This window comes from Harpegnathos saltator, unplaced genomic scaffold (assembly GCF_003227715.2).
Source record: "Harpegnathos saltator strain DR-91 unplaced genomic scaffold, Hsal_v8.6 scaffold169, whole genome shotgun sequence".
In the NCBI taxonomy this organism is placed as follows: Eukaryota; Metazoa; Arthropoda; class Insecta; order Hymenoptera; family Formicidae; genus Harpegnathos; species Harpegnathos saltator.
In genome coordinates, this window is record NW_020229949.1 from 594,032 (window position 1) to 617,551 (window position 23,520).

At 42.3% G+C, this 23,520-nt stretch overlaps 4 protein-coding genes across 10 annotated transcripts in view; 1 reads left to right on the forward strand and 3 right to left on the reverse strand.

The window, feature by feature from the left end:
- The window catches only part of Slip1 (SLo interacting protein 1), a 210,331-nt gene extending 203,747 nt beyond the window's left edge, over positions 1–6,584 (reverse strand). For both annotated transcript variants that reach the window (XM_025297102.1, XM_019845531.2), the window contains exon 1: positions 6,057–6,584. In XM_025297102.1, coding sequence (XP_025152887.1) covers positions 6,057–6,077 — 21 coding nt within the window. In that variant the 5' untranslated portion in view covers positions 6,078–6,584. The remainder of the gene's footprint in view (positions 1–6,056) is intronic.
- Positions 6,585–14,015: 7,431 nt separating this feature from the next.
- On the reverse strand, positions 14,016–16,827 carry BORCS6 (BLOC-1 related complex subunit 6). Of its 3 annotated transcripts, XM_025297098.1 has the most exons (5): positions 16,761–16,827; positions 16,575–16,687; positions 15,706–16,233; positions 15,467–15,627; positions 14,016–14,635 (listed from the first exon to the last, which is right to left on the reverse strand). In XM_025297098.1, exons 2-5 carry the CDS (start codon positions 16,662–16,664, stop codon positions 14,584–14,586), a joined length of 831 nt encoding a protein of 276 aa, XP_025152883.1. In that variant the 5' UTR covers positions 16,665–16,687; positions 16,761–16,827; the 3' UTR covers positions 14,016–14,583. The 3 variants fall into 3 exon arrangements, with proteins under 3 accessions (XP_025152883.1, XP_011154306.1, XP_025152884.1); XM_011156004.3 differs by lacking the exon at positions 16,761–16,827 and having other exon boundaries at positions 16,575–16,754; XM_025297099.1 differs by lacking the exon at positions 16,761–16,827 and having other exon boundaries at positions 16,570–16,754.
- On the forward strand, positions 16,761–20,049 carry Ccz1 (vacuolar fusion protein CCZ1). 2 transcript variants are annotated; one of them, XM_011156007.3, is made up of 12 exons: positions 16,761–16,814; positions 16,977–17,174; positions 17,276–17,447; positions 17,542–17,636; positions 17,716–17,809; positions 17,888–18,094; positions 18,184–18,359; positions 18,435–18,578; positions 18,668–18,813; positions 18,917–19,184; positions 19,280–19,407; positions 19,480–20,049. In XM_011156007.3, exons 3-12 carry the CDS (start codon positions 17,373–17,375, stop codon positions 19,530–19,532), a joined length of 1,386 nt encoding a protein of 461 aa, XP_011154309.1. In that variant the 5' UTR covers positions 16,761–16,814; positions 16,977–17,174; positions 17,276–17,372; the 3' UTR covers positions 19,533–20,049. The 2 variants fall into 2 exon arrangements, with proteins under 2 accessions (XP_011154309.1, XP_025152882.1); XM_025297097.1 differs by lacking the exons at positions 16,761–16,814; positions 16,977–17,174 and having other exon boundaries at positions 17,245–17,447.
- On the reverse strand, positions 19,750–23,261 carry LOC105192112 (probable 28S rRNA (cytosine-C(5))-methyltransferase). Of its 3 annotated transcripts, none has more exons than XM_011156009.3 (7): positions 23,183–23,261; positions 22,700–22,804; positions 22,469–22,611; positions 21,513–22,408; positions 21,056–21,419; positions 20,593–20,961; positions 19,750–20,505 (listed from the first exon to the last, which is right to left on the reverse strand). In XM_011156009.3, the coding sequence occupies exons 2-7, from the start codon at positions 22,797–22,799 to the stop codon at positions 20,041–20,043; spliced, it is 2,337 nt and encodes a 778-aa protein (XP_011154311.1). In that variant the 5' UTR covers positions 22,800–22,804; positions 23,183–23,261; the 3' UTR covers positions 19,750–20,040. The 3 variants fall into 3 exon arrangements, with proteins under 3 accessions (XP_011154311.1, XP_011154312.1, XP_011154310.1); XM_011156010.3 differs by lacking the exon at positions 23,183–23,261 and adding an exon at positions 22,987–23,168 and having other exon boundaries at positions 22,700–22,799; XM_011156008.3 differs by lacking the exon at positions 23,183–23,261 and adding an exon at positions 22,987–23,167.
- Between the last annotated feature and the right edge of the window lie 259 nt (positions 23,262–23,520).

The window sequence follows — 23,520 nt, forward strand, 5'->3', positions numbered from 1 at the left end:
TACGCCACAATAAGGTCGTACATGAGGGTAAGCATTTATTGCCAGGCACTTATTTTAAACGGTTTATCGCCAACGGTGGTGCTCCACGGGGCACTTCGCTCTTGACCCATTACGAACGTCGGGGAATTTTATTTATGTCGCTCGCTTCTCTCTTTCTCTCTCTCTCTCTCTCTCTCTCTCTCTCTCTCTCACTCTCTCTCTCTCTCTCTCTGCCTCCCCCTCTATTCCCCTTCGCTCGGCACGAGCATCTGCGCGAGCCCTCGAAGCTTTCGTAAAATCGCGAGATTAAACAGGTTCGGCGGACGAACAATCGCACGAACAAAATTAAACGAATAGGAATTAGTGAATTGAAAAGTATGACACGCCCCATAATTTTTACCGCAATATGTCCGCTGATGTGCGCGTGAATATATCTTTCGTGAAATTCTCGCACTGAATAAATTAAATGGTTATAAGGGGCCTGCCGAGGGCGATTCCGCCGCAGGTCGGATATATTGCCTTTTCAATATATCAATGTGTCGATTGAAGATTAGTGTTAGTCTCGAGATTAAACGATAAACGAAATTGACCGAGATACAAAAACGCAGCCGTTCTTGGGTACATAAATTCAACTTTGTCCGAAAATTCCGCAGGACGGTCGCGAAACGCGAACGCGGATTAAAAAGTCTCCGTGTTTGCGCAAAACTTCAGCGTACAAACACTTCAAAGGACCGGCCGCGAAGCCGCATGATAAATGTGCCGTGATCGAGTCGGAGATAAATGAGCTGGTGCGTGTGTGTATGTGCGTGGCCGTGAGTGGTGAGTGAGTGGGTGTGTATAGGTGAGTGGGTGGGCTCTCCTGTGCTCGCTCTACCACGGTTTTACAAACTGCTCTCATCCTAGATTTATGCCTCTCTATATTCGCTTATAGATCGCGCGCGCGCTCGTGTGCTCGGTCGCGTATTTTTTTCCCTTTTTTATTTAAACGCAGCTATGTGTACACGTAGCTGCGGGAGAAGAGTCTACTTCGCGAAACGTAAATGACCGCATTACATTTGGAAATTGAGTACTTTATACACGGACTATATATCCGGCGCGCGAGAGGTTTCCGTCATGCATGAATCTTTTGTCGCTGTCGCGCGCTATCGCGCCCTCGCAAATTGTCCGTTTCAGTGAATTATGAAAATTACCGCGAACCGTACGCACACGCGTGATGTCTTAATTTCTGTACTCATGTCTTATCTGTATCCATATTAGCTACAATGAAGCCGACACTGTTTCAAACAACGTTGACTTTCCCTCCCGGTGAATAATACCCAAATAATCCTATACAAGTACGATTATATAAATCAATTCTAATGTCATATAAATCCTTTTGCATATTATAATATAAGTCAGTGCTGCATATCATATATATGTTTTCATTTAATATTAATATCGTAAGAGATATTAGATATCTCGCACAGAAACACGCACACATGAGAGAGAAATATATAGTATAAAATATAAAATATGAAATAGAAAATATGAAGACAGGATAAAATTTAAAATATACATCATGAAAACAGTATATTGATATTATATATTAATGTTATATTATTTATATCTTCATTTTGTACGCACACACAAACTATTTTAAAGCGATAATTAATTATCTCTTATAATATGAGTATTTTCGTGGTAAATGCAAATTTTGATAATTTCAATTAACTTTAAAAAATACACGTACACGCGTACACGTAAATTGTGCTTTTGATTAAGTCCGAAGAGGAACTTTCTATTCACAAGACCAGAATACCCGAATCGAAATTTTTGAAACAAGTTATCGCCCATCTTTCATGCTATAAATAATTATTTATTGCAATTATCTCCATGCTGAAGCAGAGATTAATGAATGAATGAATACATAATGAGGTCACAAACTTTCTTCTTCATAATCGGTATATTTTATCTTTTACTGGCGGTAAAGATTTCGATGGGATTTAAAAACTCATAAAAAGAGTGAAATGAAAAACATTCGTAGAAGCTGCAATAACAATCACATCTCCAAAATCAACAACGTGCGAAGATTGAAATTTATATTTTAAATTTGTATAATAAAACAAAGCTGAACATAAATAGGGAAAAACGGAAAAGAGCGATGTCCAATACGGGACTTGCAGTCTGATGAACTTACGGAGACACAAATCATCACTTTTGAGATCTACATATAATAGATTCTAAATTTCGACTCGGGTAAACAAGCGGAAAGATATTCCCGTAAAAAGCGCTCTCCATATCTCGCTTTGTGACGAATGGCTTGATACGCGGTAAACCACGGCAGCTCCATGGAAACCCGTTTATCATTGTTTATCGTACACCTGGCTTCTCGGAATGATAAGCGTGGGTTGAGAGCCATAATGATGCCGACGTACTTACGAGGCAAATGCACTCGACCGGTGGACGCCGCGCCATTGCCAGTATTTGCGATCGCGGCGCACATTGAGCACAGCTCGCTTTGGAAACTCCATCGTTGCGCGACTGGCGAATCTTGGCGAGACAGGAAGAAAACGTCGCGACTCCATCAGACGGTCGTAACTTTCTACTTCGAACCGAACGGAAATTACGTGTTTCCATTCGCCACTTCGCGCTGACCTTCGCGATCAATTATGTATCCCGCTGCAGGACCCTCGCCGCGCACGTGATCGTTCGTGTCTCATTCGTGTGCCGAGAGTCGCGCGGAATGTTGTCCCCGAAAAACCGAATATTTTAGCGTTCCCTTTGACGACACGTGAAAAAATTACAAAAGTATCACGGTGCTCGATTGATAAATATACTCAACAGTTCAACTTGCACGACTTTTATAACACGCGACAGAATTCGGGATGCAATTCTATCTGTGTATTTCTCTTATTTATCTTTTTATGAGCCCCGACAAAGTTGGAATGGCAATGTATCAAATGGTCGCTGTAACGTAAGAATTGACCCAGGACGTGAAAATAATTGTGTCCTTTTCATTTAGCGTTCGCAGAGAAAAACGCACGCGCGCGCGCGTGTGTGTGTGTGTGTGTGTGCGCACACATCGAGAATGATCAAACATAAAAGGATAAATTTCGCCCCCGGAAAAAATGTTCGAACTGTCTATCGACATTTTTAGCCGGATTTAACACAATTTTCCGCCATTCCGAGCTCGCATGCCAGAAATATTCTATTCGCAGATTGCACGTCGGGGAGGGCGGGCGAGCAGGAGAAAAAATTATGGAGCGTCACACCGAAACTGACCGGACCAGCTTTATCTCCATGAAATACACATTAGCGGCGGGCGGCAACGAAAAGGCGGACGGTATGTGCACCACGCAAAAATGCAGATGTTCACCATGGCGAAATTCCGATGCCGTGCGGACACACGACGATAACTGGAGCGTCGCGCGCGCGCGCGCGTTGCCGTTCGGCAATAATTGCACAGCGTGCGGGTGTGCCTGAGAGATTTAACGAAAGAAAAATAAAGGGAGAGAGAGAGAGAGAAAGAGAGAGAGAGAGAAGGGGCAAAACGATAGACAAAAGTGCGATCTGACCTCTTAATCCAGCGCAAAACGCTTAAACGTGACGCATGGTAAAATCGTTTGGGCACCCGCCGCCCGTTCTCGGCGGGTTTCCTTCGTTCGTATCGACTGGAAACGCCCGCTTTCGGCGCGCATCGATGCGAAAGATCGCATGTTTCGAACCTTTAACCCTTCCGAGCAACCCCGCCCGCGCCGCGCCGCGTCGTATCTGGATCACCTTAGTTCCTTTTTACGCAAAGGCGAGAAAAAAGACGAATAAATAAACGCGAAGATCCGGGTCAGGTCTGCATTCGACGAGATTCACAGAGGAGTCGGAAAGAAAAAAATTCCCGCGGATACGTCGTTTGTGCCGTCCGACGAATCCTTCCGGACTCGTAGCGCAAGATTGTTCGCTTCGGAAATGCGTACACACGCGATTTGTCGTCCGCACAGCGGAAAATAAAAGCGGAAAAAAAGAAAAGGAGCGAAAGAAAAAGAGAATGATATCTTTCCAATAGTGAATTTCTCCGGCTGAAAACACTCGCTCTCCGCGCGATTCGCTACATCGACGAGATAAAATCCTCTGCGCGACGTCTCTTTCATCGCGGGCACGTAAATTGCATCGGCGCGACCGTATCGCGAAATATGTCTCTGCCCGCGGACTGTGTCAATTACTGGCACGCGCGACAAGCAAATAAGTTCTTTTCCGACGAATTTCGCGGGCACACATTGGATCTCCGATAACTCGCTGCGACACCGCCATCGCACTCGGCTCCGCTATTTGTGCAATACGTTATACAAATATTCATTTTATATCGGCGCGCTTTCCGAGCTTATTCGGCGCACCAATGGCAGCGAGTCGCTTAATGGCGCGGTATTTACGTCTGGACCGCGAGTCTATAAACGTCATGTGTATTATTACTCGATGTAAATGCATCGTAATGCGTTCGCGACGGCTCGCGCACCAACTCTGCCGGGGACTTTGAGGCTTGGCCGTGCGCGCAACGTAAAATGTAATTTCGCCGAATAGACATTGTCACCGAAATGACCGTTATTCAAATCGCGACACGACGGAGAATGCGGAAATGGATGTGATCAGCCGCTTAATCGATTTCGTTCTTGTCTGTGCGACGTCTGGCCGACCGTTACACGGCCAAACGGCATTATTAGCTTGCTACGGCCTAATGCGACTTCGATGTAACACTCCACTCGTTCGTTCGTTCCCCTCCTTCGTGCGCATTAATCACGAAAATCGCGCGAATTACCAGATCGAATCAAGTTTTCAAGTCGGTGGAAAACGTGAGACTCGAGAGATTCTTCAGAGAGATTCTTCAGAGATACTTCTGAAGATTCAGCTCGGAAAAAGTTTCTAAAACTTTGCAAGGAGAGAAAAAAAGTAATATAGGACAGTTCGGACAGCAACGTATATACTTTGGCAAATTCAGCGAGCAGCATGAGAAAAATTATACGAATAAATAATGCCGATGGTGAATAACGTTGATAGCAATCGAGCTCCGAGGCCGATATCGAGTTGCAAGGCGAGATAAACAAATGAGTTAACGAGACGATTACTCGTTTTTGTTCGCGCAATGTGTTCGTAACTTCCTACACACGCCGAGAGTGCATGACTTCTCGTCTCAAGAGCCAACGATATGGACCCGGATAAGGCACGTTTGGCGCGATGAATACTCGAGAATACAACGCGTTGCCCTTCGTAAGAAAGTTCACTCTCGTCTCGCCTCCACTCGTTAAAAGATCGCGGCGACAGTACAAGCGGAATGAATGTTTCCTCGCGAAACTCCATCGTAAAACTGGCCGACTTCAATTTCGCGACTTATTAGCGCATTATTAGCGAAGAAAAGTAACGAGTGAGATATTTTAGTCGGTGTGTCTTTTTCCTGCAGAAATGACTCGACCGAAAAGCAAGTTCGCTCGCAAGGTCACGGAAAAAGAGCAGGCGACTTAAACGTTAGAGTGTTGGTAAACAAAAGTAACGAAGAACGTACGTCACTTTCGAGTTTGTGTACATTTCTTACAAATTGAGAAAGAAAAGATATTACACGTTTAAATTGCCAAGAAGACGCCAATAGTGTCGATCACTGCGCTTTTGAAAGCGATATAATTGTTTGTTATCGAGGAAAGGAATCTGCTTCCTGCTTATTGCATTATTCATATGTACCGCGAATGTAAATAGAACTGATCGCAAAGGTGACGGTCAAATTGTTTGAATCAAGTCAACAAAAATTTTTCACGAATAAAATTCCGTTTCGATCCGTCTGATTCAGAAGATGTTGTATGATACGATCTCAATTTGAGGGCAAGACGTCTGACGTCGTCTGTAATATTTGTCTGTACTTAACAAAATCTTTTACCGTACGAGTATTTAAAAGCTAATATCGCATGTGTGATATCGCCGTGATAATACAAAAGAAAACAACAGAAAAAAGAACGAGCAAATTCCTTCCGCGCGACTACAAGCCAAAGTTGGCGTACTCCAGTCGGTAAATCCAACCGGCGGGCGCACGAGCGAAAAAGAAAGGTTATTATAGATCCTACCTTCAATATTACGAAGTCCATGTCGTGGCTGCTCCGGCGACTGCTCCAGAAGCTGCTTCAGCGGTTGCTCCGGCAGCTGCTCCGACGCCTGACGACCTCCGGTATCCGTGCGGTGGGATGATGCGCAGCGAAGGTCGCGGTAGATCAAGCCGGAACAATCAACAATAATCCAACTAACGAACCCGAACGACGAGTAGAACGCGCGACACTCGTCACTATCGTCTCACTTGTTCGCCGATCGGCCGGATCGAGAGCAATGCACTCACGCGACGCGTGCCGGATCATCACCCCGTGGATCTGCCATGTCGTCGCGATATTCTCACACGAGTTTCTCGCGCCCGCCGTGCGACGTACTCTCGCGCGATCGCACCGTGGTAACGCCGTGTATACGCGAGTGAACGAGACGCAAAGGACGCGCGGCGCGACAGCGCACCTCCGAAAGCGCGGAAAAATTTGAAACAACGCGCGCGCGCGACGTCTCAGCGTCGACTGAAATGAGCGCCGGTCGAGTCGCAAGTGTGGAGCGTGCTCGGCCGCGCGAACGAGTGCGAGAGAGAGAGCGCGACTCCCCACCTGCGCAGCCAACAAGGACCGAAGGCGCGGCGACATGATAGAGGGAGTAGGGAGGGGAAGCGAAACAGAGATAGAGTAAGAGGTTGGAGGAGGGAGTGAGAGACAGGGCCGTAAGGACAACAAGGATGAACGCGCGCGAGGCTCGAGCGAGAAAGAGCAATGGAGCGTGAGAGGTGACCGTCCAAGCGCGGCGCGAAGGAGAAAGAGAGTAAACAATGCACCGAAATCGGAATAGGCGTAGATCCGACAGAGAAAAAGACATGCACTGAGAGAGAGAGAGAGAGAGAGAGAAAAGAGAGAGAGAGAGAGAGAGAGAGAGAGCTACCTTCCGTTGGAGGAAACAAGACGGTGGGATCGGTGGGGGCGAGGGAGGATGTTAGCTGTTAGAGAAGAAAAGAGAGGAAAGGAGAAAGCATTTAAATACTGCGTCCTATGCTGCACGCTTGTTGCTGCGCGACGATTGCTCGGGCTTATAGCAAATTTCGATGCGCCACAGTGCGCTGCGCTATTACTGTATCCCTCGGCCTCGCAACGATCGGAAAGAATGATGTAACGATCTATTAGTTTTGTCAAACGCGCTCGTACCGGAACAAAAGGATCGGTATCCTCTCAACGGAATAACAATTTCATTCACGCGAGTGCAAACAAATTTTTTATATGCATATGGATGTCGGCGAGAGCGCGTGCGCCCGAATCGAATAAACGATAAACCAGTTACTGTTCGCGATCGAGTCAGTGGAAAACAAAATCACCCGCGGTGGCCTCGCGAAAATTAAATGCGAAAATAATCGGGCAAAGAACCCGTCGTCGTCGACGACGATAGCAGCGGTAAAAAGCGCGGCAGTGAGATCGAGCTACGCGGCGGGCAGTGGCGCGCCGAAGACTTGTCGGATTCTCAGTAGATCCGCCCAACTCGTAGCCGGAGAAATAAAAAATTCCATTAGGTTTTACCAAGGTGCCAAAGATCTCGCACCGCGAGAGAGAGAGAGCGAGAGAGGGAGTGGGTAAGAATGAAAGAAAGGGAATGAGAGAGAGAGAGAGAGAGAGAGAGAGAGAGAGGGACCGCACGCTATGAAAAACCGCAACATGTGGTTTTCTATCTGACGGAGCTTCCGTCGTGGCGTTTTCAACGTGGAAAAGCCGCGGGAAATGCGCCACGCCGTGGAAAAGGAGCCGGACGGGCGCGTCGCGGGTTAAAAAAGGTGCGGTGGAAACGTGGCGGCGAACGCGGTGGTTGCGGCGAGACGGCAAAGTCGACGTATGGAAGAAAGGACCGAAAGGACGGAGGATCCGCGAATCGCCGAGAGCGATAGAGAGATGAGAGGCTAGCGGAGGAGGCGAGAGGTGAACGCGAAGGACGAGGGACGAGAGAAAGGAGGAAAATGCGAGGGACCGCGGACTTCTGCTCGCTCGACTGCCAGTCTGCACAATGCACCCTGCACCCAGCTTGACCACTGTTTACCTGTCTCTTTCTTTCCCACTCCTCTCTCTCTCTCTCTCTCTCTCTTCCTTAAACGCGTGTGGCAAGTTTGTTCCTTCCTCGAATGCGTTTACGTATCTATTGCATGCCGGTGTTGCAACGTGTGATATGGTGATTTCTGTTCCTCTAAAAATTAATTGTTATTGCATGCACACGCATCACGTGGATATATTTTTATATGTGGAGAATTTTTCGTGCAAATAAATAAAAGTGATTCGATCCGATGCACATATACGATAACTTGTATTTTTTCTTATTCTACGCGTAGGCGTATACCAACTACTACGTATATAACCGCGTTGGAAATACTTGGCTTCGGGCCAAAAATTTATAATCGCGATCTTAACAAGAAAAGTTGCACAAAAAGCGACTGAAAAGTTGCGAAGTTCGAGCTACGTCGGTTGCAATCCCCGGCTCTACTACCAACCCTTCCACGTCTCGCGTCGCTCTCGAAGCCCACTCATAATTACCAAACTTAATTTACGAATAACGATTTAATTGGTTCTTGAAGGTTCGTTCCTTGAACTTCGTCCACTGCGTACTTTGTGCATGCCTCTCTCAAGATTTATAGTACCTTGTTATCGCTCTATCAGAGATGTAAAATACGTATTGTACGGGGAGTACAAATTTGCCGCAATTTTCGATATTAAATCGTACTTTCAACGACACAGGCAATAGTATAATTTCACCTTGTAATCCCAAATAAAACAATGAATTATTTTGCCCTGACGACATTAGACGAGAAAATACATTTCGAAATAACACAAGGGAAAATATACTTCCGTCCAATTCCGAAGTAAATAACACGTTACATTAAAGCGGATCTAACCTGAAGTTTATCTCGCGAGAAGAGTTCTTCTCAGGCATTTAATTGCAAGTAAGTCGTCAGGTCGGTCTCACCGCGAATACGTTAATTCCGTACCGCGAAGGAGGCAGCGTCAAAAGCGCATCAACGCCACTCGTCTCACTTTCGACTTCTCTACCGCCGAATTTGCCGAGAGATAACGAGCGAAGTATTCTCACTCATTAACGCGCTGCGCGGCAACGACGTCTCGCAAAATTCGATCCGTAACATACATACCCGGAAGCCGAGATCGACGTTAAGATACCGCGCGCAAAATGATGCGCAACTTTTATTAGTAATCGGCTTAAGGGATTTCCCTTCAAAGAGGATCCGCCCGAGCGACGCTAAAGGGAATCCTCTTTTTTGCTCTCTTCTCCTCTCTTCCAAGGGTGGAAGCTGTGAAAAGGATAACGCATCATACGCAGGGATCCTCGCCACGAGATCCCTCGGTATGAGGCGTATATTTTTGCTCAGCGAACGCGAAAGGATATATATATATATCTATATCTATATCTATATCTATATATATATATATATATAGAGAGAGAGAGAGAGAGAGAGAGTCCTCGTACAAAGTTCTTGCGGGAAAAAAGACAGAGAACCGGCCGCGTAACTCATTGGCTATTGGATGAGAGAGGAAGTATGCAGTCGGAAGAGGGTTGCAACGCAAGGGGGCGCGGTAGGCCGATGGGGAAATGAAAAGGAAGGCGAAAGGTTTCTTACGCGACGGTTGCGTCGCGGAAAGGGAGAGAGGCCCGTTTCGCGCGAGAGAGAGCAAGGGCGTTGCGATGCCGACTTTTTTAATTAGCAGTCTGTGATCCGTCGAGCGATGTTTCCTCTCTCTTTCCTCTTTGCGCTCTCTCTTTCACTCTTACTCTTTCCCTCTCTCTCTCTCTCTCTCTCTCTCGCTCCTTCTCTCTGTTAACCTCTTTCTTTCTTCATCCCGTTCGTCGCCCGTTCTATCTCGTTTCTTATCCGCTCGGCGTCTCTGCAGACTCGACTCCCGCACGAACGACGACAACGCGACACCCCGCGAATTTACTTTCGGCGCTCTCGGTGATGATAATTCGCGCTCGCGAATTCCTCAGTAATGGAGAGCTACGGTGCGCGGCGAACTCGAAGCCGCCATAACGTAACGAACGCGCGACATCTTGCTCTCGGCTGACCGTTTCGCGAGATATCCATCTTCGGCGGCTGTTTCGCGAAGTCTCTCATCACTACACACGCGCGAAACTTTCCGACACTCCCGTCGATGGTTTACGTGCAAAACTCACCTGATCAAAATCGCAACAAGTATGGGACGGTCTTTCGGACGCAGCTAACCTACGTAACGGCGCCTCAGCGAATTGAAGTTTGCCGCGATTGAGATTCTCGAACATCGACGCTCGAGACAACGAGCGTGGTCGTGATTGGTCGGCTTGAAACTTTGAAATCCTTTCAAAGCATTCTCTTGCGCGTGTATACTCTCGAGAGGTAGTTTTAACCTCTAAAATACATGAAAATGCACAGCTTCATTAAAAGACAGCTAATCACCGCGTATCTCAATTATCATCTCGGAACTAACCGAACGAGCGCTCAAAGCTCACAGTGGCGTAAAACTTCACGCCACATGAGCGCTAATTAATGAACACGTACCGAGATGCACTCGACGCTCGCTCTACGATTATCGCGTTCCTCTATTCATTTCGTTTCCCCTCGTAGGCCTTTTTCTTCCCAACGCGAGGCCCGACGTCGTCTCCTGTCCTTCCTCCTCCTCCTCCTCTTCCTCCTCCTCGTCCCCTTCGTCGCGCGTTCTTCCAGAGAGATCCAGGCGATATAGAAGCGATCTCCCTTAGGAGGATACTTACATCCCGCGTCTCTGAGTAATTTACTACGTGTAAGAAAGTCTCGGCTGCAACGGTGAATGATCAAAGAGACGAAACGAGTAACTTTGTGATCGAAGCCGGGACGACGGATCAAACTCGTGCGGCTTCGTTTCCGCTTTGATAACGAAATACGCACGTTCCTATCACACGTCCTGACGATGCGCGTTTTTGTCCGTTTCGTTCGGCTTAGGTCTCTCAACCCGCGCTATAAATAGATCCTTGTGACATCGTGAGGAAACGCGTGTACAGACAGACAGACAGATAGATAAGTTTGTACAAGATAAGAAGGGCGCACGCGAAGACATTCACTACAGCGGTACAGCGATAAGATTTCTTGCATACGCAGAAATCAAGAGTAAGATCGTTCTGCTGACGATTTCATCAGCTGACCATGCGACGGCGAAGCGTGAAATGAACTTTGCACGGACTTTGCCAGGTCGACCGACATGCACAATGTCGCGGCCGGCTACAAACGCAGCCGGCTATCTGGCCGCTCCATCTTTTATTTAGTCATTATGCTCATCTTTTTCCCTTCCTTTCCCTCTTCCCTTTACGAGCGGCGACCGACGAGCAAACGCCAGCACCACTTTGCGCAGAGCAGAGCGGAGCGGAGCAGAGCAGAGCAAAGAGAGAGAGAGAGAGAGAGAGAAGCGAGGAAGAACGCTGCGTGTGGACACACTCGCCAACGGCTACTTCAGCAAAAGCTACCCGGCTTCTCACAAACTCGCATTCACACCGCGCGTTTGTAGAGATACTCGAGTGGTCGGCCGATCTATCACGCCTCATGATTCACTCCGTGAATCAACATTTCGCTTCTCAGCACCGCGTTCGAAAAATTAAACACAACCAGCTACATGATTCTCCGCGTTTACAGAGGCATTCTCGTTTCGGTACATTGACGGAATCAGCTCACAGGCTGAGCGACTATACCGCGGTTCTTCCGGTGCACATCGAGCGACACAATCGGATCGCCGTGCGATTGTTCGTTAACGCGTCGTTTCGTCCCGTTATTCGGCAGTTCGTGGGACACCGAGCGTAATTAAAAGCTCCGGCCGGAACTATGAAATTAATGCGGCCGGACGAAGCCAGAATTCCATGCGCCAGCAGCGACGAGCTAAGATTCTGCGTGTACAAATAATCCCTTTATACGCTTTTATGCGAGGCTTTTATGTAAGGCCTCAATGTAAATTGCGCCGTGTCCCACGATGCCGGTGTAGCGTACATTACACCTCGACAGCCTCCTCCGGAGCACGCTGCACCGGAGTATGCACGTGTTCTCAATGGCCGTCGAGTCAGGGGAAATAAATTAACGAGGTGTTTGTCCGCCATCGCGCCGGCCGCGCGAGAGCGCTCCTTTTTTCTCCGTCCCTCCCTCCCTCTCACCCACCGGCCGGCCGGGATTAAAATCATCGTGGCTTTAATAATTACCGCCGGACGAATGCGTTAAATGAGGCGCGCGTCGCGACGCGCTGCCGGGGCTTTTTGCCCGGCATTATTTACAGCCCGGGTCCACAATGGGCACAGATGGGTGGGAGGGTAGAGGGGGACGTGAAACCAGTTACTCGTTGCCGCTGACATTGTGCGCCGCCGTGTCGGGAATAGATAAATGCGAAATTTTCAAACGGTACGCAGATACACACATGCATACACACACACACACACACATCTGCATCGGGGTCGCGGGAAAACGTGAAAGGTCGGTGCGGCGCGTGCTTCGGAGAAAAAGAAAAGCTCGTCGTGCCGGCGAGGAGAAACGGTAATGAAGAAATTAAGAGAAATGTGCTCGCGATGAGTGCACAATGGGCGGCTGGAAGTGACTCACAATAAGCGCGAGCGAACGAGACACGAGCGAAACGCATTGAATTCGGATTATATCCGCAGATTACATTGGTACGGAGTAGCGTGGTGTGTCGACGGTAATACCGGATGAGCACAACCGCAATGGATGCGAATACAGTAATGAGAAGTCCGCGCGACATTGTTACGGCGTGTGATTAAGGAAATTAACAATCGAACGAGGCGAGGATCAAGTCAGAGAGCGAAAAGGGGGAAAACCGCCGAGCCTAAGAGTATAATAGCGTATAGGATGCATTTATGAAAACGAACGACGAAATTGTATAATAAGGTGATTAATTAAAGGAACAGCATTGCGGTAATAATTAAGGGAAAACGCGAGTTCCACGGGGGGGAAACCGTCGAGACTCGGGATACGCGGTTCGCGAACATCGTGCAGTCGCCGATTGCCCTTCCCTTAATAAACGCGTTACTCGCCGATAAGAGAAGCGGCTCGTTAATTTTTCAGCTCGCAGTCACGATTAATGGGCCCATTCAGAATTTCCATTTATCAAGCGGCACTCGTAGTGCCCCGACGCGGCGCGATATCGTTGATACCATCTTTTGTGCGAGGCCACGTCGGAACGAACGGAGAGATCCTCGCGGCGCGCAAAAAGGGGCAGAGCGAGCGAGAGAAAGAGAGAGAGAGAGAGGAGGAGGAGGGGGGAAGGGGGGAGAGCAACGAGCGACCTGCCTGTCCTCCCTCTTCCTCTTCTTCCTCCTCCACTGCCACCTCCTCCCCTCTACCTCATACTGCCGCTTTGGGGGCGAAAAGGCGACTGAAAAGTGGTCCGCCGTCGCGAAAGCCGTTAACCCCCGGCGCCAACATCCGAGTCATCTATCCCGTTATTGTATTTAGTTGCCCGACGACGATGGGATACGGGGACGGGCCGCGATGGTAGCTCAGCGCCTCTAATGTACATCCTGGAATATGATATCCGGCCGCTTCCACCGACTGTATCGGTCTACGGTTACAAAGTAGACGTCGCCGCTACCCTTCCGAGCCATTTTCCACCCTCGTTTCACCACCGTCCTCTCTCGCGTCCCGTCAAATTTCCCCCTCTTCTCGCCGCGCGCGCCACTGCTCGCCGACGCGTTCTCCTCGCCACCGACGTTGCGCGTGCTGTAAAAGTGTCGCCTGTTTGTTTTTTTTATTCGTTTTTGCTCCCCCCACCCTTTCTCTCTCTCTCTCTCTCTCTCTCTCTCCGTTTTTCTCTTTTTATAGGGGGTTACAAGCTCTGTTTTCATCCAGGTCGCAGATTTACGCGCGTCGAAGCGTATGAATAAAGATTAACACGCGGAAAACGCATTCTTTTTTTCCCCGTTTCATTCAAATGGGGTACGACGTAACAGAGACTCTGTCGTATTCATTGGGCTTTTTTATTTAACGTTTATAGCTCCTGCGTATATACAATGCACGGGGAGGTAATTGCGGAAGCTGATAACATTGCACGATGTGTACATAAATTAAAACACAATTGAGCCAACAATGACACTATGTAAAATGCCGGCGACTATCCCGCAACAGTCGGCGTCACTATATACGATACAATTGTTATTAAATCTGTGCAGTTACCTGTTAAAGTTATTGTACTTTACACTTGTGTATCCCGCACTTTCTTGTCTCTGCATGCTAATTATCCCGATAAGAATCCACTGTGAATTAACAGTCGAGCGCATCTTCGTTGTGCAAACGTATACACAGAACACACGCACTTGACGAGTCCCGGGAACGTGAACGTCGCATTATTCTATTTGTCGTGATACATCAACGGATTGAGAACGCAATACTTCGCCGTTTTGCTTGCTCTCACTTGTGCCATAAATTAACGGATGACAATGTGCGACTGCATCTTCCATGAAGAATAGCGAAAGTGCCCGCGACAGGATGATTCATCGCGATCGAGATGCATGGCGACTTTCTTAGCCGCTTCACAGATTCATCGCGCTCTCAAACAGCTCCAGCATCCTCTTCATCTCTTTGCTGAAAAGTCAAACAAAGCGATTCTGATACACGTCATATATGTATGTATATATGTATGTGTGTATATTACGGATCCGACGAGGTATGCATATACATAGAACGGCCTGCTAGTCCGTTTTAATCTACTCTGATATTTATGACAGCGACTGTAGCGAAATTAGCTAAAATAGATTGTTTTCTTTCGTTGGTTTGGAGCAGTGGCTCGCTCTCCATCCGTGCTTGACGCGAGTTAAGGATCTCGCGACAGGAGCTCCATGAACACGAAGAGATCGTTCTCTTCGTTGAGCTCGTCATTAATTCTCATAACGAAGAGCGAATCGAGAGAGGCGCGCGGAGAATGAGGCGCCGCGCCGAGAAGAAGTTCGTTTTTCTTTCCTCTACCGTCTGCTGAAGACACCGGGTAGAGTCTCAAATTAAAAATTCGATGCACTGTTCCGGCGCACGAACACCAGCAACGGCTAATAGTTTACTGAGACGTGTGCAAGGAACTTTTAATAAATATATACGTTCCCATCTTCCCTGGAAGGACAGAGATCTTCTTTCTTTTTCTTTCACCCAAGCTTCTCGTTCCTTGTGTTCTCCTTTTCGTTCTTGCGCCGACGCGCTGTCAGCGCTTGATTAAAGTGAAATTTTTCTTCTCGCACTAAGATCGTAATTTATAGTTAGGTACTTTTGATTGACTTCGTAAACAAGGATCACGCCGCCTCCATGGGGAATTTAATAAAAATGCTAATAGTTTATAACGGTCCAAGTTCTTCTTACTGTAGATACCATAATTTTTCGCATATAGTGATTTGATTAAAGAGAAGACACCTGCTGCGATATACTTACATCTGCTCTGCTAACTTGTAAATTGATCCCATCGACTTGGACAACTCTTCACACTTGGCCATCAACTGATACATCGATTTAATATTATGATCCACAGCGTCGCATGTCTTGCAAACTGCATCTCTGTATGTCTCTAAGCAGCCAACTGTGAGAGCCGATGCCTATAAAAAATAATATGTGATCTTCAAATGATATGACTGTGTAAGAGTTGTGTGACAAACTTCAAATTGGTAACTTACATTTTGTAAAATTGCAGCCAAGTTCTCGGTCAATGCATCCACAGATGTTGCCACCTTTCTGGCTTCCATTTCCAGTTCATTCAACACATTGTGGTCAAGAGGTGGTAACTGAGGAGTCAAGGCCTGCCTATACAAACACGGGGTCGAACTTCGAGATCCCGGAAACGATGGAGTATCACCCTTCTTGGTTACAGGACTGGACAACTTAATCTTATTCTCCAGATCTTCTGTTACAAACAATACCATATCTCCATCCTGCATTACTCTGCCTTCCAATTGTAAGTAACCAATAGCTTTGTGATAACTCGGTGGATCTAGGTCATCATCCTCTGTTGGGCTGCCACCTCTGCTTCTTAAATTTAATTGATCTGGCCTGTGTCCAGTTCCACCTATCTTATCTAAGTTATCATCCAGATACTTTCCACTGTCAATATCAGGCGAGTCAATAAGTGACCTTAATTCCGAGATAGGTGGTGAGGATTGTGAATCAAACGATATTTCAGAATATGATGCTGTCATCTCATGGAGCTAAAATGATAGAACCATGAAACAAATTGTACAATACTTTAGCGTATATGCAACAAAACATATAATAAATTTAACAAAAATAAAGTGCAAATAGTGTTGGACATCCATAAAATATATCAGTATCCATTATATCAATAATATAAATATTAAAACTATTCAAGTTAGTCTTATATTGTTATATTTAAAATATATTAAAATATCAAATATATCAAATATATCAAATTTAATTAATAAAAAATTGTAGAATTAATAAAAAATTACAGAAGAATATAGTTTTCTAAAAGATTTTTTTTTTTAAATAGTGGAAGTTCAACACAAAAACCTATTAGTTCTAACCTTACTCTGTCTTCGTCGTAGTCAATAACGGCGGTCTTCTCACTCCGAATATTCGTTCCTGATTTCGAAGCTATCTCGATCTCGTCCGATTCCATCTTTTTTATGTCAATAATTGTTGCTGTAAAACACAGAAAAAATATCCAACGTTATCGTGATATTACTCCAATCACTGCAACTAAATTGAACCTAACCTAATATTGTCCTCAAGCTGGATGAACATCTAGAGACCAGACCTTACGCAAATGGTAATAAGCTTACCGACTGCTACACATCTTCAGATGATAAATTTACATTGAAAGATATTTGACTAATATTCAAACATATTGTTTTACTCAATCATCTTGTATTTTTATCATTCTATAAAATTATATCTTTTAATTCTGGGTTTCTAAATAATCTATTTTCAGACTATAAATTGAAATTCTGCAGGTACATACTGGTAGTCTCTGCACTCGTTCAATATCTAGAACAGAAAGTACAATCAGCTGTTACGTCGACTACCGCTTCACTTTGGAAAAGAACAGTGATTGTTACTGTTACTTCTATTAAAAACAAAAAAAAACATTCTATCGTGCATTTTATATCTCGTACATTTTTATATCAGTGTAAGTTCAGACTCTTGATAAAGAAAACAAGCCTTTTATTTCGTTAGTGACACTTGTCTCTTGGAGTCAAAATAATTATCTGTCTAATCTATCTGATACAGGTTAATCTACTGTCACAAGTTGACATGTTCCGATGAAATCTAAATCCTTGTAATATTTACTGTAGTCGATTTTTATTATTTATATTAAGTCAATAATATGACTTCGAAGTTTGAAATCACGTTAGAGCATTTTTATATTTTCAATGGCACATACGCAAAAAAAGAAGGGGAAGTAAGTACGCACAGTATTAGATGCAAAAGTATATTTTCATCTTTTATTTTCTTCCAATTTGAATATATAATTGTATAAAATGTGAAATTTTCAGGAGCAAAATAAAATATTATATTACTATCCTGAGAAAGATGTGGAAGTTCAAATCAAGAACATAGGACTTAGTGAAGCAATAATAAAATTTACAGAGTATGCATTATAATTACACCTTTTTGTAGCTCTGTAAGAATGGTTGATAAAACAAAACAACTTTCTTATCATATTATAGATCTTTTAACCCTGGACAACCTTGTGATTATTGCCATACACATAAAACGCGTCAAATATATTATCAACCAGAACCTAACTTTTGGATGGTAATGGTAAGTCTAGTTAAATAATAAAATAATGAAAATCATTGTTTTTCTTAGCTTAATATGTACTATATCAACATTTCACAGATTGTTGGTATTCCATATATCTATAAAGAACGAGATGGTAATAAGTATCAAAATGAGGAAGTATCTAGTAGCGTTTGCCAAGCTATATTAAAACAAACATACATGATGTTCAGGTTATTTATGGGTTCCTTTGAAACTATTATTAATGACCCTGATTGTGGATCTGTGATGTTATTGAAACTCAAACTGGAACATTTTTATTCACGAGTAAAAAAATATATTTCAATTATAAACTGTGTATATTAGTCTATATATGGAACTGAATATATATTCTTACTAAACTTTACTTGTTTCAGTACTTGCACTCATTAAAATTAAGTAATAGTGATATATTAGATGTTTTTCAAGGTTTACAATTTTTACCTCTTGATAAGATCACGTTTCTTAGAGTGCAGTGTTTTATGAATCTTGTAGAAGCTATGTTTACACAAGTAAAATACACAGCGTTTCTTTATAATGATCAAGTTGTTTGGTAAGTTACATATTTGTTGCCTCTATCCTTGGTTGTATACACAAATTTTTACATAAGATAATTGTACACATTTAGGAGTGGATTAGAACCTGAAGATATGCAAGTGATATATAATTATTTGGTAAATACTATTTTACCAGCTCATTTGGAAAAGGAATTGCATGGAGGTTCAATGCCCAGGAATTCCCCTTCACCATTTACAACTTCACACTATGGAAAGTAAGAAAAAATACATTTCTAATGTTCTAATTCAAATATACTGCATAATTATTGTACATTTGTAAAGAAGAACATTTCCATTTACATAGATTTGTCACTGGACCTGCGAGTGTCAACGAACCGAGTCTAATTGGCAAATCACCCAAAGTTTTCATCAATTATTCCACCAAACCTATATCGTTATATTTAGTGGTATATCGAGCACTGAGTGCTACTATATGTCTTTTCGTTGATAGTAAGTGAGACTCTTAATATCTTTTTTTTTTTTAATTTTATCAACAAATCTTACCAACGTATGTTTGTAACATTTTACAATATAATATTTCCCTTTTTCCCAGGGAAAACTAGTTTATTAATAGACTTTTTTAAAAGCTTAGACAGCTTTTTGGGCCCGCAATTAACCACATTAGTCAGTTCGGTAGCCGAGCAATGTGCTAAACACGTAGTCGTTATGCCGGAATCTTGTAGCACCAAGTACCTGTATTTCAACAAACTAAATTTAGCGTATAAAAGTACAATACATCTAGATAACCGACGTTGCTCTAATGTACTTACGACACCAGAAGTGCTGAGGATTATCACCGACATATACAATGATACAAACAGGTATATATATTCTCGGAATTCATATAATTGAATAAATTTTAAATACACGTGTATGCATCTAAGAAATATATATTAATCGATTTTTTAATTCTCAGATTAAAGGAGGCTGGTGAAATAATTATAAAAACTATGAGTGATTATTGGATTATTGCAAAATTGTCCAATTTGAGAGAATTTTTCGTTGTTATACAACAGAAAAGTGCAAGTATCATAGAAATCGATGGTATGTATATATGTTCTGCAACAATACGATTAGACCGAGATGTTTGCATTAAAATTTCGATATATATTCCAGACGAAGTGAAAAGGCTCTGTGAAAAACAATTGAAAAGTATCTTTTTCCATTGACGAGTGTATTAGCGAAGTATGAAACATCGAATTGTTATTTTTATGATAAATGTTTTTTTCTTACGATTTAACAGAATTTTGTTCCATCCCGCCGATTATTAACGAGCAATATACATTCTGTGACATAATAGGTATACTTGAATGAATCCTAGTTGTATATGCTTCAATCATAATATTGGATTGGTCAGATCTAATTTAATTTCATCTGATTCATGTCTGATTAAAATAAGCATATAATTGGAACAAGTTCTTATAATTACAGAAAGTTATACAATTTATACATATGTGATATAAAAAAATATGAATGCTCTAGAGGGATACATTTTAAGAATATTATATACTATGTGTAGAAATACTTTTAGGCATTTGCTGCCTAAAATCTGACGTAGTATTGTATGAGCGACCTGTAAATAAGACAATTATTTTATGGAATAGTTGTCTCAAGGGATGACAATATATCATAAGTCATTTTATTGTAAGACAAAACTATAAAAGTCTATTAAAAATTTTAATCAGACGTTTCTTGGTTTATATTTTTCTGATTAGGAATAATGTTGGAGAACTTTTTTAATTTTGCTACGAAAAAACCGTCCATATTATGTACATGTGGATAAAATCGTTTAGTTAACTTCAATGAAGGATGAAATCGGTGTTGCCGGTAACTCGTGAAACCATCGGTCCCGAACTCCAAGTCGGTGGGCAGTAACTTAACATCGCGCTTTTTAAGCGCATAATCAATAATCCACTCGTTCTCTTCCGGAAGAATGGAGCAAGTAGAGTAAACAATAATACTGCCGGTTTCCGAACGTGCATTAACACAATCTATCGCGGCCAACAATAATTCTCTCTGCAATGTGCAACAACGCTGAATATCCACTTCATCCTTGTTGGTCTTCACGCTAGGATCTTTTGCCACTACTCCTGTGCCTGTGCATGGAGCGTCCAGCAGAACCCTGTCGAATCCTTTCATAATCTGAAAATTGCCGTCATAATTGTAAGTTGTAAGAAAACAATCTTGATCGTGTTAGTCGTTTTTAAGAAATGGATCAAGTCTTTTTACCGTGGGGAATTTTCTCCCGTCATAACTGCAGACTACGGAGTTGACGATACCGAGTCTATGAAAATTGCCAACAACGGCCTTCAGTCGATCCTGATTTACGTCATTCGCGAACAATACCCCGGTGTTCTTCATGAGAGCGGCGATGTGCGAGGCTTTGCCACCTGGCGCGGCACACATATCTAGAATTCTTTCGTTCTCTTTCGGGTTTAACGCTTCAACAGGCAAAAAGCTAGATGCACCTTGTATGATGTAGTGTCCAGCCAGATACTCGGGTGTTGCACCCATAGGCACTTGCGAGGAATACACTACCAAACCGACCTTTGTCCATTTTCCTAGTGGATCGAGATTAACTCCCCTATTGATTAAAGCCTGCAATTTAATATTGCATTATTAGATATTACTTATTTTAAGCGTAAAAATCTGCTTGATGCAATGTATAAAATGAAAAACCTCCTTGATATACCTCTGCTAAATCGCGTCGTCGTGTTCTCAGAGTATTGGTGCGAATAGTCATAGGTCTCTGTACTTCGCTAGCTTCTAAATATTCTAATAACTCATCCAATGAGAACATTTGTATTAATTTCAGCATCAGAAAATCATTATAACTATAATATGTACACAAGTCTTTTTGCAGTAATGTGATATATTCAGAACGCGATCTATTTCCATCACGTAATCTCTTGAAATCTGACAGTACCATAATAACGTCTCGTATTCGTTGTTGGATATCTTTTAGATTGGTGACGTTGGCAAGTTCTTCTTCAGTTGGAAAAGAGAATACACTTTGCTGAGACATCATATTGATCATTTCTTCCTGCGCAAGTTTTCTGTTTGTAGCAGAGGAAATAAAAGAGATAAAAATAATTTAAAATAAAAAATAAATAGTTAATATTACAAATAATGATTGAAATGTTACTCACTCTTCCTTCTTTTTTCTTTTAATCAGTTTTTTATTATCTTTCTCTATGGGAAGTAAATCGTCATCACTTTTATCATTTTTATTCTCATCTTGTTCCATATCTTCATCAGAAGAGTTTTCCTCATCACTGGATTCCATTTCACTTTCTGCATCACTATCATTTTCTGCATTACTGCTTACAAATTTCTGTTTAGCTTTCTTTAACTTCTTCTTCGAGTTTGTTATAGAAAGTAACTGATTAGCATCATAACTCATATCTTCTTCTTCCTCATCTTGTTCCATTTGCTCATTTTCCAAAGCTTTACTATTACTGTTGGAAACTATATCATTATCATTATCAATTTCTGTGTTATTAGTTATACTCTTTCGTTTCCTTTTTTTCTTTTTATTTTCATTTATTTTATTTCCTGGCTTGGAAACCTGATTAACAGAATGAATCTCCATATTGTCATTACTTTCTAAATTATTAGTTACAATTTTTTGTTTCATCTTTTTCTTTTTATTTCCTTTAGCTTTACTTACTGGTTTGGAAGCATAATTTTCAGAGTAAATTTTCATATTGTCATCATTATCAATGTCTAAACTATTAGATACAATTTTTTCTTTTATCTTCATTTTCTTTTTACTTTCTTTTACTTTATTTTTTGGCTTGGAAATTTGATTATCAGAGCGAATTTTCATGTCATTACTAGCACTTTCTAAATTACCAGTAGTAATTTTTCCTTTCTTCTGTTTTTCTCTTACTTTATCTTTTGATTTAGAAATCTGTGAATCAGAAAGAATCTTCATATTGTCATCTTTGCTGTAATTATTATCGTTAACAGTAGATTTAGGTTTAATCTTCTTTTCCTTCTTATTCAGTTTTGACACATCCTTCAGTTTAGATATATCTTTTCCCTAAAATTAGATATAATTATTTTATAAAAATTTATATAATTTATTGTGCAAAAAACATACATTTTTTAATTGTATTTGTTCTTCTTCAGGAATAATTTTCTTCTTGAGCAACTTTTTTGCATTTTCCTTAAGCTGTTGATTTTTCTGTAATCTCTTCTTTATCCTTTGCTTCTGTCGATGACTCAATTTAGTAGCTTCCTTGACTGCAATATAATAAATTCATGTTTCATTATATTAGACAAAATTTTTTTTTAAATTAGTCTACAAAAAATTACTGATATTTTCTTATACCTAAAACTCCTTTTGGAAAAGTTGGATCACTTTGCTTTCTTGCTTTTCTACCAGGCCCCTTTGGAACCTGGGTTCCATCAAATTTTGCTTTACGACCCATCTAATCTACGAACATATTGAAGTTACATTCTTATTAATGTTAATAATCTATAATCATTAGTAACATTTTATTTCTATGTGTACTTAAGTAATTATTTAGCCTACAATTCAAGTTTTTCATATAAAAATATCGTAAATCATAATTTACAATATATAAAGCAATACACACAAAATTAATAAATTCTAACCTTCACGTAAAGTCGGAGATGATATTGTCAATTTTATATTAAACTTGAATGAAATATCATACAAACGTCGATTTGAGTTGCACAAATTCAAATTACATTATTAAAAATAAATATTGAGTATGAATTTATTTTATTATAAAAAGTGTACAAATTATTTTATTCACACCACGCCGCTAAAATACCCAGCAACATGTACCTATATGAATAGACCGTGATGAGCATGGCCACTACATGTACGAAAATAAAAGAACAGAATAAACTTAAAGCCCCTTGCACAATACCAGGCAATAGGCAATAAGAATAAAAATAGACCAATCACAATCGACTTTTAGAATAATCTATTGTGATTGGTCTACTTTTATTTTTATTGCCTGTTGCCTGGCATTGTGCAAGGGGCTTAAATCATCTCACGGTCGCCATTTTGGAGCCAGAGACTGCACTACTGAACTGGTGCAATAAGTTAAAGTGAGAAAAAATATAGTTGTCTCATTCTAACTTATTGCACTAGTTCCATAGTGCAGCTGAAAAGAACAG